A 20272-nucleotide genomic window follows, 5' to 3' on the forward strand; every position below is an offset into this window, starting at 1 on the left:
AGCCAGCTCACTTCTAATTCCTGCCTTTTTGTTCGAGTCTTTCAACAAGTGGTTCAGGTTTACTAAACAGCCCACTTTTCTTCGCTTAGGGAAGTTGTATATCCAGCATGCCGTCTGACAGGCTTGGAACTCAGGCTGAGGTGTGCAACTGTCTCCAGCCAGCCGTCCAGACACCGGGGTGCCATAAGATATTCAGAATAGCTTTCCCTTCAGCACGTGGCCACGAGCGACACATCTGCTCGCCTTTCTCACAGGAATACAGGAAGCTACTCTTCCACGTACGGAAGTTTGTTCACAGTGTAAAAGTTGGACATGTTTGGTGATGAAAAGTAAATGTCTTCTGTCTGCTCGGCTGATCCTAACTGCCTCGCGGTGGCGTAGAGCAGTGTCTCAGTCTTTTAAAATCTAGATCCCTTTCCCACTCCTGTCAGTCAGGTCTGCAAAATAAACAGCCAACTAAAAATAAATAAAGCCAATTATAAGATGGAATAGGATTTTCCCAAATGATAATCCCTAGGTAGGAGATTCTGAAAATGCACCACATTCGCCATCACCTCAATAATTTAGAAGCTGAGAAATGCTGCAGGTCCTGGTTATGTTGTCCATGGCAGTCTTCAGAGTAAAAGCTGGCCATGTATCATGTCCATGATACCGGCCCATTGCAAACACACAGATACAGCTGCTGTATAAAACCCCCAATGTAATAAATTAAAAGATCAAGATGGGGGGTAATGAGGGAGAAGAGATAAGGTGGTCAGATACGAGATAAGTGTTTTGGTTAAAGAATTCTAATGTAAGCTGTTGAAGAATAATTGAAAATATACTGTTGTGTAAATAGACAGCATGTGTGTCTGTTTGTGAAGGAGGCGTGACAACAGAGATAATAATAGTGCTACACCAAAAAGAATGAAATTAAACAATGAATTCCTGGAAACTTGCATAGTGCATTTACCAAGAAAAACACAGGAAACGATGTTATCAATTCTAAGATAAGAATAGGGACATAGTTAAGAGCATCATTAAATATCCACCAGAAAATGTATATCATGTGGGTTTATTTAAGGAAGTGGGGGAGAGGGCTGGAAACATTCTCTCTCTTAAGAGAATTGTGCTGCTACTTCTACAGTTTTAAAATTAATATTCATTGAGATCTTTTATTCTTTCATTCATAAAGCCTTTAATACACATTTGCTGAGGTCACACTATGCATGAGTGCTAGGTGCTTTGAAGGATTCAGAGAAATGTATGGTAGATTCTTTTTCCTAGAGAAATTTATAATCTTATTTTAGGGAAAAGAAAATCTAGCATGAAAAGATGAAAAGACAAGTAAGTCTGACTGGGATATTGAAAGCTGCAAGAGAATTCTGTTTCCATGCCAGTAGTTAAAAAAATTTAAAAATCACATAGCAAAGAAATATAAATGAACCAAATTCCAGAAAGTGGCAAACCCTTTTGAGGAGGACACCCATGACTGATTACATTCATCCCTTGTAGAGCCCCAGGAGAAGTAATCTACCAGAGGTGAGGGTAAGAAGAAACCAGTCTAAAGTTTAGTGAACTTTTTTTTTTTTTTTTTTTTTTTTTGCGGTACGCGGGCCTCTCACTGTTGTGGCACAGGCTCAGCGGCCATGGCTCATGGGCCCAGCCACTCCGCGGCAAAAGCTTAGTGAACTTTTAATGGCCACCTTGGAGCTGGAATAACAGGTTAGAATCCCAAAGAGCCCGTCTTTGTTAAGTTCTAGCCACAGAGTCGGTACCCATTTACCAACTTTTTCCCACAGGTCTTCACCAAATGCATAGGTTCATTTGGTCAAAGGCTAGGGATAGGGGAGGAGACCTGAGAGAGATCACCAGTTCCAGAGGAGTGTGGGCCTTTCCCAAATGCAAGGCCGTGGTCCATGGAAGGGTAATGTTAGAGTCGGAGAACTAAGACAAGTTGCTCTGAGGTGCTCTTGACCTTCACCTAGTGCACTACAATGACCCTTTGAAGTCTGGGGGCAGAGAAGAATGGTAGAGAAAAATCTCCCAAGGTGCAGAGAGTCCAGGTGGCAGTGAAGAACAAGGAGACAGCCCAAAATCTCACTGTTGGGCTGTAAAGCAGAAAGAGATCTCCCACAATTCACAAAGCTGGAAGCTTGGCTGGGGTTAGCATAAGGACGTCCTCAGAACCTTGGTGGTGCTCAGATCCTATGTCCTGCTGGAGAGAAAGTCCTGATCCAGCCTTCATAATATTTAAAACCAGTGCTGCATAGCCAGGACATGGAAGCAACTTACGTGTCCATCGACAGATGAATGGATAAAGAAGATGTGGCACATATATACAATGGAATATTACTCAGCCATTAAAAGAAATGAAATTGAGTTATTTGTAATGAGGTGGATGGACCTAGAGTCTGCCATACACAGTGAAGTAAGTCAGAAAGAGAAAAACAAATACCATATGCTAACACATATATATGGAATCTAAGAAAAGATGGTTCTGATGAACCTAGGGGCAGGACAGGAATAAAGACACAGATGTAGAGAATGGACTTGAGGATACAGGGAGGGGGAAGGGTAAGCTGGGACGAAGTGAGAGAGTAGCATTGACATATATACACTACCAAATGTAAAATAGATAGCTAGTGGGAAGCAGCTGCATAGCACAGGGAGATCAGCTCGGTGCTTTGTGACCATCTAGAGAGGTGGGATAGGGAGGGTGGGAGGGAGGTGCAAGAGGGAGGAGATATGGGGATATATGTATACATAGAGCTGATGCACTTTGTTATACAGCAAAAACTAACACAACATTGTAAAGCAATTATACTCCAATAAAGATGTTAAAAAGAAAAAAGTGCTGAATGGAATCTAACAGTATCTCTGGAAAAAGCCCTGACTTAACTAAAATACAGATTCAATTCACTCAGTTTCCAGTTTAGCAGTCTGCCAGAAGAAGGGGTATAAACTTTTCTGAGGGGTAAATATTACCTATTTCAGTCTCCACTGTACTTTTATACAATTAAATTGTTAAAAATATGAGCTGTAAGAAGAAATGAGAAAATGGTGGTGTGGTGTGTAGCCAAGAGAAAAATAGTCAATAGAAGCAGATCCAGAGATGGCCAGATGTTGGAATTATCAGACAGTCTTTAAAATAACTTTGATAAATATTTTAAAGAATCTGCTGGAAAAGGGGAACTGATTTGAACTGATGAGATATACATATACACTACTTATCTATCCATCCCATGGAAGTGAAAACCAAGATGTCAGAAATCAGAAGAATTCAATGTATGGGCTTAAAAGCAGCTAGACACAGTAGAGGAAAGGATCAGGAATTTTGAAGTCAGAGCAATAGAAATTATTCCAACTGACACATAAAGAAGAAAACAGGGTGAAAAAAGTGGAATAGAGCATCCTAGATCTGCAGGATATCAGTTGGGCTACCATATGTGCACTGGAGTACTAGAAGGAGAATAGAATGAGAATGGGTCAGAAGAAATATTTGAAGAGACAATGGTTGAGAATTTCCCAACACTGATGGAGGATATCAACCCACATATTCAAGAGCTAAAGAAACCCAAACTGGATAAATTCAAAGAAGGGCACTTCTAGTCAAATATACCAAAATCCCCACCCCAGTGCAATAAGGCAAGAAAAAGAAAAATAAGACATAAGTATTGGAAAGGAAAAAGTAAATTTATTTTTATTCATAAACCAAACAATGGTGCACCTAGAAAATCCTATAGGAACTGCAGTAAACTACCAGATCTTGTAAGTTTACCAAGATCACAGGATATAAGAGCAGTATACAAAAATTAGTTGAATTTCTATATACTAAGGATAAACAAATTGGAAAATAAAAATAGACTGTTTCAAATGTTGAAAAATAACAAAATTGGAGGACTTACACTACCTAATTTCAAGATTTATTTTAAAGCTGCAGTAATAAAGACAGTGGAATTGGCAGAAGTATAGACAAATAGATCACTGGTGCAATATATAGTGCCCAGCAATTGACTACTTATTTAAGGACAATTGATTTTTGACCAAGGTACCAAATCAGTTGAGTGGAGAAGGAATCTCTTCTTAAGAAGTGGGTTCTGGGCTTCCCTGGTGGCGCAGTGGTTGAGAGTCCGCCTGCCGATGCAGGGGATGCAGGTTCATGGCCCAGTCCAGGATGATCCCACATGCCGCGGAGTGGCTGGGCCCATGAGCCATGGCCACTGAGCCTGCGTGTCCGGAGCCTGTGCTCTGCAACGGGAGAGACCACAACAGTGAGAGGCCAGCGTACCGCAAAAAAAAAAAAAAAAAAAAAAAGTGGGTTCTGTTACAATTGAATATACATATGGGAAGAAAAATGAACCTCAGTCCTACTTCACTCCATATATAAAAATTAATTTGATATATATTACAGACCTAAATGATAGAACCATAAAGTTTCTTGAAGGAAATATGAAGAATAGCTTCATGACTTTGAAGTAAGCAATGATTTCTTAGTGCTTCAAAAAGCACAAACTATTAAAGCAAAACAGTGGTTAACTTCATTGTTCTAAGCCAAATTGTGTTCCCTTTGAAATTCATATGCTGATGCTTTAACCGCCAGTACCTCAGAATGTGACTGTATTGGGAGATAGGACCTTTAAAGAGGTAACAAGTCAAAATCAGGCTGTTAGGGTGGGTTCTAATCCAATCTGACTGGTGTCCTTATAAGAAGAGAAATTTGGATACATGAAGAGATACCAAGAATGTGTGTGCACAGAGAAAAACCATGTGAGGACACAGCAAGAAGGCTGCCATCTGCGAGCGAAGCAGGGAGACCTCAGGAGAAACCAAACCTGCTGACACCTTGATCTTGGACTTCCAGACTCCAGAACTGTGAGAAAGTAAATTTCTGTTGTTTAAACCACTTAGTTTGTGGTATTTTGTTAACCCTAGCAAACTAATACATTCATTGAAATTAAAAATTTCTGCTTATTAAGGAAAATGCATATATAAAAATCACAGAATGGGAAAAATATTTGTAATACAAGTATACATCTGCCTTGTGATCCAGGAATTCTATTTCTAGGTATTTTCCTGAGAAAAATGAAAAATGTACGTCCATGAAAAGATCTGTAAAAGAATGTTCACAACAGCTCCAAATGGGAAATAACCTAAATGTTTGTGAAGAGAAGACTGGACATAATAAATTGTGATATATTCTTGCAGTAGACTAATATTTAGAAATAAAAGAATGCACTACTGATACATATAACAGTATGGGTGAATCTTAAAAACATTGACTTGGATAAATGAAGTCTGATACAAAACAGAATATACTATATGACTCCATTTATGTGAAGTTGCAGAACAGGCAAATTCATCTCTGGGAGGAGAAATAAGAAAGTGGTGACCTCTGCAGGGAGGGATGGACCTTAACTGGAAAGGGGCACAAGATAATTTTGCAAAGGTGATGGACCTAGTCTGTATTTTATTTTGGATGGTGGCTACAGGGATATTTGCCAAACTCGTGGAGCTAAATACTTTAAGGTCTGCATTTTATGTATGCCTTTTATGTAAATTATACCTTAATTTAAAAATAAAAACAAGAGTATCTGATGGGCCCTTTTCAGTGAGGTTCTCTCTGCAGATTGGAGTGGGCATCCCTACGGCACCAGTCTTGGCAGGTGTCATGGGGGACAAGATGCCTCGGAACTGATTGTTTGGTGACACTGTGAATACAGTCTGTAGGATGGAAAGTCACGGGCTTCCCAACAAAGTGCATCTTAGCCCCAGGGCCTGCAGGTAACCATTCACTTATTCATGCCTCTCTTTGTCCCTTTTTCTTCCAGAACGTACAGAGTGCCTAGTAGCCACCAGATGGGGCCTGTGTTTTTCCTTCCATGCCACACTTACAGAGGACATTGTGGCAGACAATATTGTTGAGCCTCTACTATAAGATAGTTTTTGCTCTCAAGGAGCATATGGTGCAGTTCAGGGATTGGCAAATTATAGTCACAGGCCGTATCTCGGCTGTTGCTTGTTTTTGTAAATAAAGTTTTATTGAAACACAGCCAGGATCTTTATTTACATATTATCTACGGCTGCTTTCATGCTACAACAGCAGTTGTGTCTGTATGGGATTAAAGCAGAAGATAATCAAGTGAGACGGTTTTTACTTCTATTTAGGATGGAAGAGACCTTGGCGTGCTGGCAGGCTGAGGGGAGGTGGCAAGTGAAGAGGGAGCTGAAGATAAGGGAAGAGGTGGTCCAGGGCGCCAAGTGTTGAGGAGGTAGGAAGGGAGCGTGGGTGGGATGCCCTTGAACAAGACATCCTCTCAGGTTGGGGGAAAGGATGGGTGTGGTCAATGGGATGAGAAGGTGCAGGGTCTCCGCTCTAAGGGTTGTAATTTTGTGGATGGATCACGTCACGAAGTAGGAGGCATGGTCAGCAGCGTGAGGGTGGGGAGGGCAGGGGCTAAATGCGGGAACGTGATGAGCATGGTGAAGGTCTGCAATCTCCACAAAACTGGCCAAGGACGAGGGAAGGTTGATGAGTGCTGAGCCCTGGCTGAGGCAGCTGGCCATGAATCTGAAACGTTGCTGGTCTGCACCGTTCTGTGGTTTGTCTCCAGCATCTCTCAGCGGCCAGTAAATACATAAGCAACTCCACGTTTCATAGTCATCCCGCAGCCCTGTCCCTTTGCATGGTCCCCTCCCTGTACTCCTCTTCTTGCATCACCCTTCCCACTGCAGCTGACTCTCAAGTTGCAGACCTGCGATCTTTGGATATCAGGGGCATTTTTCTTTTCTCTGGGCAGAGCCCTGGAAAATCAAGGTTTTGAAATAATTGAGAGGGGTGAAATTGAAGTGAAAGGGAAAGGGAAAATGACCACATACTTTGTGATCCAGAACTTGAATGCTTCAGAGGATGAGATCATGGGGAGACCTCAAACTCGGCTTGATCCTGAGGGTAAGCAAAAAAGATAAGCCTTGTCATTTGTGCTGAATGTTTTTTTTTTCCTCACTAACAACTTCAGCTGCGTTTAGTGAGCTCCTTGGGTTTGAGGGCCAGCGTGGGTACCATCCCTGCCCACGCCCACGCTGCAACCTTCCATTTGGTAACAGCCCCTGAGGATCTGTGCGACCAGTTTGCCCTGAACACTCTTCTGTTGCATCCTGGATGTTAGGATGTCTCTTGAGTTGGCCTAATGGAACCAGCCTAAAGAGTCCCTCATGCGTTTGTTTTCAAGGTTCTTCCCTGTCCAAGGAAGGGGCTTTTCTCTCAGCCTCTCCTGCAGCAGGGGGAGGATTTCCCTCTGCTCTTCAGCCTCCAGGGAGGCTCCAGACAGGCTTTCTTCACACACTGGCAGCTTCCACCTTCCTCATTGTCTGTTGGCTTTGAAAACAGGGAAGAAAGACAAAATCTGTGACTCACCTGGCTCCAGTGACGGCAAGAGAGTGAGCTTAGGTTAAAACACCATTTGGCTGGAGTCCACCAAAGAGGCCTCCTTCAGCTGTATGGAGGAGCGCATCCCCCCACACGGTCAGGGTTTCTTAACAACCGCCCTAGTTAATGCTGGGAAATGCTGACCTCAAGGGGAGACTCAGTAGCCGAAGGCAAACCTTCCTGAACCTCTGAAGCAAACTGGTGAAGGAAATGGATTCATTCTGACAGAAGCTAATCTTTAGCTGCTCCTGGGGCCTGCAGAGGAAAATCTCTAAATCCAGAGGTTCCTCGTTTACGTAGCTAATTTAGGAAGGATTTCTCTTTGGGACAAATGAATTATAGTTACTGTTTTTAAAAGTGGGGCTATACCAACGAAGAGATAGAAATTTGAAAGCTTTTTAATGGTTTTGGTGGTGCTGTCATTCCAATAGCAGCTCACCTTAGCATGCCTGTGAGCTGTGACTGGTTTGGGCCACATTTTATTGCTGGAGACACTTGAGATAGAAAGACCTAAGTTAAAAAGTAGAAATAGCTTTGGCTAATAAGAACCAGGAGCCACCCTCATTAGAGTTTCTGAATTTCTAGGCTCGGGGCGCTTCACCCACCGACATCGCCGGTCCTTCTCACCAGCTGGTCCTCCCCACAGGACAGAGGGCTGTACAGGGTTAACAAACTAGGTGTTCCTAGCTCAAACCCGAGACCACTTCCTCCCAGACCCCCCGCTGCGGGTGGCTCTCAAGCTGGAAATCTGAGAAACAGGATTCTAGAACATGGTCTGTGTCAGTAGGATCTAAGCCACTTTCAGTTCTGAGCCGGAAACAAAACAGAAATGAGTAAGGATGTCTTGGTTGAAAATCTCAAGATGGACCCTGAGAAAGAGGACAGGAGAGGATGTGAAAAGGGCGGAGGGGACGGCCCCTCCCGGACCCCAAACAGTGTCTGGTGCAAAATGGGAAAAGGCACCCAGGTAGGTAGCGGGTAGGTAGCCCCCGGTTATGGCTTATAATAGAGGAAAGTCACCCCTTTCTCTGGGCGGATGTCAGCCCCCATCTCTCTCTATTTATTTATTTTTCATGCTTGTCTATACTTCCCTCACCTTTTCCCTATCAGCCTAGGATTTCCCACGTTGAGTCTTGGCTGTCAAGCTCTGGGGAAGGGGGTCTCTGCCCCTCCCCTCCCCACATCCGCACCGGGGCGCAGCTCCAGCAGGAACAGGAAGGCCGGGATCCCTCAGGGGAGACCCCGTGCTGACACTGCTACCTCAGTGTCCAAGGCGTCCGAGAATGTGACCCGTGAGCCTCCAGGGGCCACGGGACATTCCCCCACGCGGCTGGATCAGCCTCTCAGAGCCCGGGATGGAGGAGGGGAAACAGAAAGACTGCCGCGCGCGGGGTGCTCTTCCCAAGCTGCGTCCTCCCTCAGGTCATCCCTGGGGGACGCCCACGGCCTCTGGGTGCCTCGCCGAGGCCTGAAAGGCCGAGCGGTTGAACTGGAGGGGAGCCGGGTGTGCCCTGGGGGCGGGGCCTGGGCAGTGCTCTTCCGGGTCTTCCGTGCGTGACCTGCGTGGGGAGCGCCCCGGGGCGGCTGCCTTCCGCGGCGGCTGCCTTCCGCGGCAGTTAGGAAGGCCCCGCCTGGGCGCCTGCTCGGAGGCCTCCCTCTCGTGCTTTTCTTGCGGAAGCGAGTGCTCAGGGACGTCGAGACAGAGGGACTCTGGCCGTCGTGAGGTCCGCAGACAGCCGGCAGCTGCTCCCCAAGAGTGAACCAGCCCGCGGTGAGTAGCCCAGGTGGTTAGAGAGCCTCCCAGCGCTGCCGCGGCCTCAGAGGACCGGCTCCCGGGGAGGGGAAAGGGCCGGAGTGGGGCAGCTCAGGTGGAGTTTGGGGCCCCGAGGCAGGATGCTTCTGTGTTTTGAGGAAGCTTTTTTAAAAATGGTCCCTCAACCCGCCCAGCTCCCCACCGCAAGTGTCCCAAGTGGGAGTCCCTCATTATGAAAAGGGCCCTCTCTGCCCCCTCCAGAAGAACCTGTGATCCTCAGAAAACCTTATTAGCCGCCGTGAACCCACAAAATGAAGTTTCTCTGCACGCGGTGCCCTCGGTGGCGCGCTGTGAGGGAGGGGTGCTGGAGACCTCCCGGTACCGCGTGGTGCTCCCCTAGACACCTCAGAGCATGGACCCCACCACAAAGCCCGGCGCAGGGACCCTCTTTTCCTCGTTGTCCCTGAAGGCGGTGGAAATGAGGGTTTCTCTCAATTCATGCTTACCCTCGACTGCCCTCAGGAGTCCTTCTCAGGACTGACCCAGTGGGGTCCCAGCGGGGTGCTGGAGGACCAGGGACGGGCTTGCAGAACCACCCACTGTAGCAGCAGGCCCGCCCCCTCTCCTTTCTGGCTTCGTGCTGCCACTGCCTCCTTCTCCCTTTCTGGAAACCCCATTTAGGGTTCGGTGATCCGGTGGAGTTAAGCTTTTGAGGCAAAGCAGCAGTGTGTGTCTGTTACAGAGGATCGCGTCCCAGGGATCTTTCAAGAACCATCCCTGGTCACTGAGACAATTTCATAAGACAAATGAGACAATCCACGTAAAGAGTTAGAACGGCTTAGTAATCCTTGCAAAGAGTTAGCTATCTTTTTTTTAATAGACGTCTCTTAGGTTGAGTGTCGCTTGAGCCCTTGGCGTTGGGCACCGCCCCAGTGCCTGTACACTTCCCTGTAGTTTGATCCCAGAACATGAGGTTGAGGGGATGACCAGCACCCTTCTGTTCAATTCCAGTGAAAGGAGACAGAGCAAAACTTCCCTTGCTCTCATCTGGGGGCAGGTAGAATCTTGGATTCTGGAGCATGAGCAGCTCAAAGCAGACTTCTTGCCATCACCCAGAGGCGTTTTCCTCCCCTCTCCGCTCCCTACCTGCTTACAGTTAACATGTTTCTGACAGTGTTCACGCCCTGAACAGTTGTCCAATGCTATTACAGTTTGGAATGTAACGTTCATAGATTCATTCATTCAGTAATGTTTCTTGATGCTCCAGGAATGCAGAGAGTGGAGGCCAGGCATTATGTGGGATCTGTGATGTTCCTTGGACTAAACACATGAGGCCCCTGCCTTCACACAGCTTGGGTTTTAGTAGAGGGAGACAGCCAACATGTAACAAAATAAATGAGATCACTTCAGGTAGTGATAAGCATTAAGAAGAAAATAAAACTGAGTAATGGAGAAGAGGGCCAAGAAGGTTTCTTGGAGGGAGCAGCATTCCAGCTGCACGCTTCCGGGCAGCACCCTGCCCTAAGGCAGACACAAGCTTGGCAAGTTCACAGGATAGTAAGAGGGCCAGTGTGTCTAGAGAGGGATGGGAGGGGAAGGGAGCTGGAGGGGACAAAGTCAGGGAGGTGGGCAGAGCCGTGGAGAGCCTGGCCTTGCGCTTCCCTATCTACACACAAGAAGTGTGAGCATGAAGAGTACGGGACAAGCTAGGAGCTGCTGGGTCTCCATGGGGACACCCAAGGGGAGAAGACCTCTGCCATTGGTATTCCTCAATGGCTGCTCCATAAACAGCTCAGAGCGGGAGCCCTAAGAACGCCTGCTCCAGGAAGGCGAAGAGATTCGTTTTTCAAACTTCTGCTGCGTAAGGGGGTGCCTCCATGGGAGAAACCAACAGGGCTGGGCAGGGCTGGCCTCTTGCGTAGAGGTGAGAGACAAATTTCTCACCTGGGACCCTGATGCAGTACCTCGTTTAACTGCTGCTTCCCTGGACAAAAACTAAACCCAACAGCAAGAGAAGGGGAACCTGAGGCCACCTCAGTTTGGCGGGTGGGGGGAACTGATATTGGTTGTCCTGGGCATTTTACCCACATGATCGTATTTGATGCAAGTCCTGTGCTACACCAGTCCCGTGCCTAGTCCCATAAGAGAGGCAGGAAACTTGAAGTTCAGAAAGGTGGTATAATTTGTACACGGTCGCACAACCAGCAAGTGGAGGAAGCAAGACACTCCTCAGGCTGTCTGTCTGCGGCAGCCCACATCCATGGGAGCCCTCCTTCAGGAAGAGACCAGGTCGATTTCAGAGTTCCCCCAGGCATAGGCAGCTGCACTTGGACTTCTTGGCTTCAGGATGGCCCAGCCATGTTTGCGTCAGATCCTCTGAGCCCCACCTGAACAGGTTTCTGATTGTTGGGTGTGATTAGCGGAGTTGTGAACAAGGAATAGCTCACACGCTGGGGGTGAATGGGAAACCGTGTCCCGTGAGCTGGAGGCCTGGGGAAATGAGGACAAAGCCAGCTGGGCCGTGGGCCTCAGGCGAGCCCCCCAGACCCAGACCCACTGAATCAGGAAGTGCATTTACGGCTTCTGCAGGTGCTCTGAGTTCCAGTTCGCCAGGCTTCTTCTTATCACTGATTCTGCCTTGAGGGATTCGTGTCACCTGCCCTCAGGGCCGGCCTTTTCCTTTTCATCCTGGTTGAGGTCCCAGTTCTCCTGGGTTTCTAGCTACATCTGATAACGTCCTGCTTAGCTCTGAGGTAGGTGAGGGCTGCCCCAACTCTCACCTCCAGTCCTGGGCCCCTCTGTGGGCGTCATCCTGGGAAAGGGTTCCCATCAGGCACCACCAGTCTGGCAGGACTTCCCCCAAAGGTCAGGCTGTTGGGTCTCGATACCTCAGAGACCAGCCTGTTTCCCAACGTCAGGACGCCAGTCGAGGCTCTCCTCACCGGTCAACCTCACCAGGCTGTCACCTGCTGGCCAGGCCTGCGACTGCTCCGCAGGGGCACGCATTTCCCTCTGACTGGGCTCCAGTGCCGTGCCTCCCTCTCCCTGGGAGAACCCTGGCTCCTGAAGACTCCCCTGGGGCCTGGGCAGTCCGTGGAGCTGCAGGGGCGAGGCGCGACCCACAGAGCCCTCTATGAGGGCAGCTGAGACGGACCGCCCTCCTCAGCCCTCTCTGCCGGGGTCGCCGGGAAGCCCAGCCAGCGCCCGCGGGGCGGCAGGAACCTCTCCAGCCGGACCCAGGTCTGCAGGCTCCACCCAGGACCTCATTTGCACTTCAATAACGCGCTTTTCTTTCACTCCGCTCTGTATCTGGGTGTTAGATGTGTCAGTGGAGAGACTCCCCAGCGCAATTAAACGGGAGTATTGAGCCGGAGAGAAATCATGTGTTTGACTCGGATATTTAAGCAACCACCTTTCAGTATTGACTAAAAAATTGGCCTTCCAGCTGTCCCTGCTGGCAGGCTCTTCTGGCATCTCTTCAGACCCCTGTTAATGTGTTTTTCAAATTTCAACTTGCTTCAACTTGTCTCCAAGCTGATTCCCCCAACGATTATCATAATGGGTTCCAGGCTGACCCGCATAGGGCGCTTAGGCAGGCAGCCCAGGCTCCTCCCTGGAGGCGACTCCTCCCCATAAATCACAGGCCGTGGGTGTCCACTTGCTGGGTTCACGGCAGGTTAAGTCAGCTCGGAGGACTTCTTACAACAATTCCTAATCGTTCTGGAGAACTTTAGTGCTGAGGGTCTCTCTCCTGACTGAGTTTAAGCAGCGTGCCTGCTGGGGAACTTGCCGATTCCCTTCATATTTTACTCACTCTTCCCAACAGGAAGAACTTTCCCACCCCCATGGGTAATTCTTGGATGGGTTTGTGGTCACTTAATTGCCAGGGTCCTTGCCCCTGGCTTTACAGAGTCTTGATGATACAAGTGCCTTTCCCAGACGTGTCCAACGAGCTGAGATCCAGCTGGTTTGGAGCCCGGCTGCGGAACCTGGGCCCTCGTTCTCGGCTCCAAAGCTTTTCAACAGCTTTTCTGAGGCCTTCATAAGCATGGCTGTCAAACTTTCCCAGTCTCTTCTACTTGGGGCTGATGAATGGCATAGCCAATTTTAACCTCAGGCTTTCTAGAAGTTGACCTGTTAACCCAGCAGTGTTCCATAGAAGGAAGATCCTGGGAGGTGTAAATGAACTCTTTACAAATCAGCAGGTAAATACTGGAGGAACATGCGACTTCTGGGTAAAGTCACTGGTTGTCAGCTTTGGTATCATTGGCTGGGATGTGGCATCAGAGCTATGGGTGGAGGCAGCCGTGGGTGGGAGGGCATCAGAATCACCCGTGGTTGACAGTACAGGTGGCGGGGCCTGTGCAGAGAGTGACTCAGCAGGTCCAGAAAAGGGTTTGTTCCGCTCTGGTTGGTCAGCCACCTCCACGGGGCAGTCGGATGAGCTGCTGGGCTCAGGAACCGTTGTCATAGTGGAAGGAGCATTGGCCCTTCATCAGAATTCCTGGGCCTGCATCCAGGTCCTGATATCCAGTCACCAGCTGTGTCACTTGGGGCGAGCCTCAGCCTCTTCGCTTCATTTTTCTCATCCTGAAGGCACAGGTGATAGAGTGCCTGCTTTACGAGGGAGGTGGCTTTGAGGAACATATGAGATACTGTGTATCATCCGAAAGCTGTAAAGTGCTGAAGACAGGTCAGGTGTGCCGACTGCTTAATCACTTAGGGACCCTATTGTTGAGAATTCATTCACTTAACAAATATGTGAGGCTTGGCACAAAACTCTAAGTGGTGCTACAGGGGTTAAAAATATAATACTGGTTTGCTGCACACAGGAGCTTTAGATCAGCAGGCAGAAGGAGAGCCACAGGCAAGGTGAGCGCAGGGTGTTACAGGGCTGACAGCGAGCACAGGTGAGGCTGGAGACACACCGAGGACTTGAAAGACTCTTAGAGGACGTGCAGGTGACGGCAGGAATGGGCATGGCAAGGATGTGGCCTCTGCTCTGGTCCCTGGAGAATGCAGGGGCTTCTGGAAGCTGGAGATGTAGTTCCTCCAGGGCATGGCCTCTTTTGCCCATGGACAGAAATAGGAAGCAAGGGGGTGGGTGATCCTAGAATGGCAACCCCTCCCCCAAGTGTGGAGACTCCATTGAACCCTTTTCATCACTAGGATAAAATTCTCTCACTGATGGTGTCTCCCTCCACAAATATTTCTAGCATCCATGGCTCCTTTCTCTGTTCACACCCATGAACACTATGGTGCGGTCAGCCTGCCCTCCCCCCAGAGCAGGTCGATTTATTGGAAAATTAACCCTGATGGAACCAAGCAGGAGGAGATAAGGTGCTCCTCACATGTGGAGACCCCGCAGAGTAAAGGCCGGAGCAGGGCAGGGTGGGAGTTACGGGTGGGGTGGGACAGAAAGGCCAGCAACCGTCCCTGTGCTGGGAAGGACCGGGACAGGGTACTGGGGAGACCCGACAGAGTCTGACTTCAGGCTCCAGCCAAGCCCCCTCCCCACTGGGGGAGAATCAGTACTGAAACCAAGTTGTGATTTCCCATATCTGATTCTATCTAGGAGGTTAGAAACAGATGCAGAAATGCAGACAAGGAATTATTTTAATTGCAAAAGTAAGAATCCCTTCTTGTAACCCCAAATCCTATCATATCCTTTATGACCACAGAGCCCTGCCTGTAACGTCCAGGCGATGACCCAAATCCCATGTATATTCCCCAAGACAACAGCGTTCTCCCAGACTCCACCTTGCTATCACTTATGCACTGCTCCCCCCCCCCCCCCCGGCCAAGTTCACATTTGACAACATAGCATGTGTGATGGCTGTTTTCCAAACAGGGGAAGATTTCTTCTGCTACCACTCTTTTCATTTAATCCATTCTTAATCTACATTGAAATGGGTTTCTGTGCTGCTTTTAATTATTTATTGGGCTGTGTTAGTTTGCTCAACTAAGGATTGTTTATTCATTTACGTTATAGAAGGAATTATTATTTTTTATAACCAGAAAGTGCAGATAAACCGAAAGAAGAAAACAAAAGCACCTGTTAATTCCATCACCCAGAGAGACTGTTGTTAAAATTTTGGTGCCCATCCTCCCAGACTTGTGTGTGAGGGTATGTGTGTACATGTGTACTTTTTGTTACAGAATTGGGATTATCACATATACTGTTTGGTAAATTAGCAGGTGATGAATTTCTTTCCTTTAAACATTTAAAACATTTCAAAACACATTTCGAGTTTTATAAAAAAAAAAATAATGTGCTTGAAATGGTACACTTATTTCCCATGGTGCTATACACCAAAAGCCACATTTACTTTGTATCAAATGAAACCCCAATTATCTTGTACTTCTGCACATTTGCATCCATTTCTGATGACCCTGATATTCTGAAGTTGCCTCTGAATTTTCCAAGAAGGACTAACCGAGTTCAATTTAGCTTTGGTATTTAGATTATTCCTGGTGGCTAGATATTAGTAATCCATGGAAGATGTACATTGTAATTCTCAATTAGTCAGAAAACGTAATTAGCCAGAATGCTGCATTTCCTAACTCTGCCCGATAATGAGCATTAAAGTGTAGCAAAATGATGCTCCTAATAGGCAGTCCTCAGGGGCTGTGAGCAGTGGGTCTCATGGGAGCAAAAGACGATGAATGAGAATTTATCTCAAGTAAACAAGGAAATTCTTCCACCATCTGGATTGTGGAATTGCACTGGGGTAAAATGTCAAATATATATGTGTAGAAATTCCAAGAGAGTCTTGCAATTCCATGTTGACCAAGTCTCGTTTGAATTGTCAGGCAGCATGAACTCAAAATTTGGCCTGTCCAGCTTTCAGTAGGCCATCTCAGTTCTTTCCCCAACACAATCCTAGCTGGTCGTCTTTCTCTCACTGTTAATCAGGGGATTTTTTCTCAAGGAGAGAAAGGGGAGAGTTTCATAGGAGTGAAATGGGAGTAGATATGGAGGAGGACCACGGTTAAGACACAAGTGAGAAAATGAGACACGGCCAGGTTAGAAGAGAGAAATTGTGCTGTGGATGCAAGAGAACGGAATCAGCGGTGAAAAGCTAAGTTGAAAAATTTTTTGAGAAGAGAAATTGGAAGAAAAACATGAAGAGGTGTTGCATAAAGGGGAGACTGAGAGATTTGTGAAATATTATTTCCTAGTGTTGAGTTTATGTCCAAAATTTTTTGTGAGAGGTTAAACCAGAAAATAGATTATTCATCCTGGTTACAAAGAAATCTTGGTGCCATCTGGAAGCAGGAGCACATCAGAAACAGAGCCTGACTGTCGATAGGTAAAGAGACAGTTTTCTTTGCTATATTCCCTCTTTTTATTTTTATTTTTTTTAAAGCAACTCCAACTCCTTCTTGTTCAGTTTTTTATTTTTATTAGGGTAACCCCTACTTGGGGTACAAAGACAAACCAAATAAGTTCTGTGATCACAGTACTACTTTGTGGAGATTTTCTCTCATAGGTTCTTATAACATTTCTGTGAGCTGAGTAGGAGACAGATGTATGGTCTAGTATCCTGTTACATCTGGAGGAGCTGAGGCACAGGGAGACACTAGATGGGGAGGCTGAACCCTTTTCTGATGCTGATGGGCAAACTGGAGGCAGTACTACTTTTTCTCAGTAGAAAAAAACCCTACATTCCCATCTGTAATCAGTTCCTTTTTCCTTTGTTTGCGATGGTGCCAAAACAAAACTGAACTCAGACTTTTCAAACATACTGTCCTTATCATTTATCCTGAATGTTTCCATTTTTGAAAAATTCAATTCCTTTTTAAATTATAATAGGGCTTACATCTCAAAGAAAAACAATACTGCAATGAACTCTGTAATTCAAAGTGAAAGGGATAAAGGGTATTTGGAAAAAGACTAGTAGTGAATTAGCAAAAAAACAAAACCAAAATCCCACCCCATATGGGAATAATCTATTTCCAAAGAGCATAAAATACTGCTGAGCAGGAGTCAGTCTTTTGCATGTGTTTGGAGTGGGGTGGGATGTGCCACGATGCGCAAATGAACCTGTAGTTAATGACAACTCCACTTAGCCAGCTCCCGTCGAAACCCATACCTTATACAAATGCTGCATCTGAGGGGTTTATGAACCTTGTCAGTTTAGCCCCAACTTCTGCACGAGCAAAATACTCCATATGAATCATCACCCAGAGTTGCCCCAGTGACATGGTTCTAGATCCGCCAAATTCTCACCTCATCCTGGGCCTGAGCCTGGGAGAGACTGGGGAAAGGTCCAGTAGCCCACGTTTTTCCACATGTGTCATCAATTATGTTCATTAGTGACCAGTCCGTTAGCAAATTGAACTTGCCTCCATCTGATTGTTTTGTGCTAAAAATTACCCATTGCTTTTAGGATCTTAAAACAGAGGTAATCACTGATCCAGGTTCAGGAGGAAGGGAGGTGCTAACAGCCCCTAATGGCAAAGGAAGTCATTCATTCGTTTGGGGACAGAAGGCTGGAGACGAAGCCCTGCCTGCATTTCCTAATTTTTAGAACTCTGGAGCTTCAAATCAAATATGGGAGCCTCTCTGAACTTGAGCGTCTCTGGAACAATGATTAGTGTAAAAAAAAAAAAAAAAAGAGACAGAGAAATGGGAATATAGATTACTTTAAAATCTTCGATGCTGACCTCTCCAAATGAAAGTGCAGGGTGAGCAGGAGATGTGTCTCTACCCAGCCTCCTTGTTTCCATTCCTTCCGAGTCCCGCTACCTCCCTCCTCGTTGTGGCTCACAGACCCAGGTTCTTTTTCGGTGCCTTCCCCATGGGCTTCTTCCCATACTTAGAAATAAGAATTGGCTTCTTTGAGTTTGTGCTGTGTGTGGGGCATTGTGTACTCACTTTGTAGAAGGCATCTAATTTAATTATCACGGCAACCCTGGGAGGAGGGTATAATCGTTATTTCCCCACTTTTCAGATGAGGACAAACGAGGCCCAGAGAGGTTAGTGATGAACCATGGCAGCACTGGGTCTGAACCCTGTGTGTATGGATGCTCAGACCTCGTAGACAGTCACGGCAGCAGGTATGGAGGCTCAATGCTGTTATGTGAGTTAGGCACGAGTAAAGATTTGGTAAGTGACCAACAAGATGACACAGCCTCAGACAAAAGATGTAACAAGGCAGATAGGTCTGAATGGACCTTTGTGGCCTCAGCTATGAAGATGTTCTCTTGCTCAGGAGGTAGCAAAGTAAGCCCATGGTGTCCACTCTGTTCCCTGGGGCTGGGCTCAGACAGAGCCCCTGACCCGGGACCAGTCTGAGGCCTGACTGTTCGGCTCACCCCTCTGTCTTGTTTCAGCTTCTGACCAGTTGGCACCCGGAGGGAGTCCAGTGGAGGGACAGGAATCCGTGGAGGCAGCTGACGGACAGTGGTCTTCAGCTCAAAGGTACATCGCTTTCCTAATGACATGCTGCTGTCTGGTTTCTGTGCTTTGTTGTGACAGGGAAACACGAACCCCTCGGGTTAATTTTTCCCCTGCTCAGTGTAATGGCAGCAAAGAAAAGTAACTTCATTTCTCAGCTCAAGACTTCTTAAGCTGCATCTCTTCTTCATTGTCCCTTTGAGAATAAAGGTCTAGAAATGAAACACAATCCTGACAAGTTTGGAAAATGTGCTTTCACAGTCTCAGTTCAAAGCCAACCCCGATACTTGGAGACGTTGGGTCTTGTTTGTTCTCGTGGATGAGAAGTTGGGCTGTAGGGCCTCCTTCTGTTTTCTTCTGACGGGAGTGAACGGCTCTCCTGCTCTCATCACTGTGGTTCGACTGAGTCTTTGCCTTGGAGCAGAAGCCCCAGTGGCTGACTTCGGAGGACACCCTGACCTCAGAGCTGGCCATGGGCAATGTCTTATTCTAAATGATGATGGGAGAGAGGAGGAAGAAAGAGCCCCAGACCCCGCAGTTTATAAATCGCCCCAGAGCACAGCCGGGATGTGAAAGGCACTCAGCCAGGGATTGTGAAAGGAAATCATTTTCATTCCCAGCCCTGGGAATTATGTGAAGCGATAGAACAAAAGCCGCATTCCCCAGAGATTTTCTGAAAGTAAAATGGAGGAGAAAATGTGAAAATCGCCGGAAGGGCAGAGTTAGGAAAGATTGGGAAATTAGGCAGAGTGCCGCCAGCCACCAGGTCCCTTGGCCGGCTGCCTTCAGACTCAGAAGGCCCCTCTACTGCTTCTTCCTGCGGCATGGGGACATCTGGGCAGTGGCGAGTGGCGAGTGCTGGAAATGCTCTCAGAGGCCTGGGGTCAGGGGCGAGGGGCGGCAGAGAAGCGGTCTGGTGGTCTAGCATCTGCACTTGGTGATGGTGAAAAAATAAGTATTTTTTTAACCTATGTAAGAAGGAAAATCTGAAGGGCACACGTAATTTTGTGATTCATTCTTGCTGGGACCTTACTTGTCCCAAGAGGCGTTAACTGTCTTCAGCAGTTCCTAGGAGGGCAGATTTGACTGTCGGCTGCCAATCTCAGGAGGAGGAGGGGAAGGGAAGGCGGAAAGAGCTGAATTCTTTGCTCTGCTGTCCTTCCAGACAACAACTGTGTCTTGTGTCTAGAAATAGGTGGTGTGGCCCGTAGTTCAGAAGGGCCAGAACAAGCCAGGGTTAGACTGAATGCAATCTCCAGAGATGCGGGTTCTTGGCCAGCCTCTGCTGCTTGATGTCTTGGTATCTCAATTTTACCACCTGTAAAATGGGGTTAGTGACAGCTGCGCCACCCATTTCACTGCCTCACAGTGAAATACGAGAGCACAAAGATGCTCTTGATATTTACAACAATAGTAACTACTAACATTTATAGATAACCAAATTCTAGGCACTGGCCTTGCATGCATGTGACACGTTACTTCTGCTCTTGGCAACAACCCCATGATAAGACAATGTTTCCAGTCCCTAACTGACAGATGAGGAAACAAACTCAGGGAGATTTAGTAGCCCAAGATCACACCCCTGGCGCTGGCAAATAGCCTAAGCAGAAGACGTGCTGTTCAACATTACGACAACATCAAAAAAGTCAGGGCAGCCTGGACGTGTGGACCCTGGAGCCAGGTAGAGCCCGGTTTGAATCCTGGCTCT

The 20272-nt window shown here is 47.2% G+C and overlaps 1 protein-coding gene across 1 annotated transcript in view; it reads left to right on the top strand.

The window, feature by feature from the left end:
* Positions 1-13207, top strand: part of LOC309974946 (guanylate cyclase soluble subunit beta-2-like) — a gene marked incomplete at both ends in the record, with an annotated part of 39609 nt that extends 26402 nt beyond the window's left edge. Inside the window, 6 exon segments of the mRNA XM_082859791.1 lie at positions 5609-5674; positions 5678-5763; positions 6780-6931; positions 8674-8962; positions 9423-9539; positions 13072-13207. Of these exon segments, the coding sequence (XP_082715917.1) occupies positions 5609-5674; positions 5678-5763; positions 6780-6931; positions 8674-8962; positions 9423-9539; positions 13072-13207 (846 nt within the window).
* Between the last annotated feature and the right edge of the window lie 7065 nt (positions 13208-20272).

Source organism: Leucopleurus acutus (genome assembly GCF_964270905.1).
Source record: "Leucopleurus acutus genome assembly, chromosome: 18".
Classification (NCBI taxonomy): domain Eukaryota; kingdom Metazoa; phylum Chordata; class Mammalia; order Artiodactyla; family Delphinidae; genus Leucopleurus; species Leucopleurus acutus.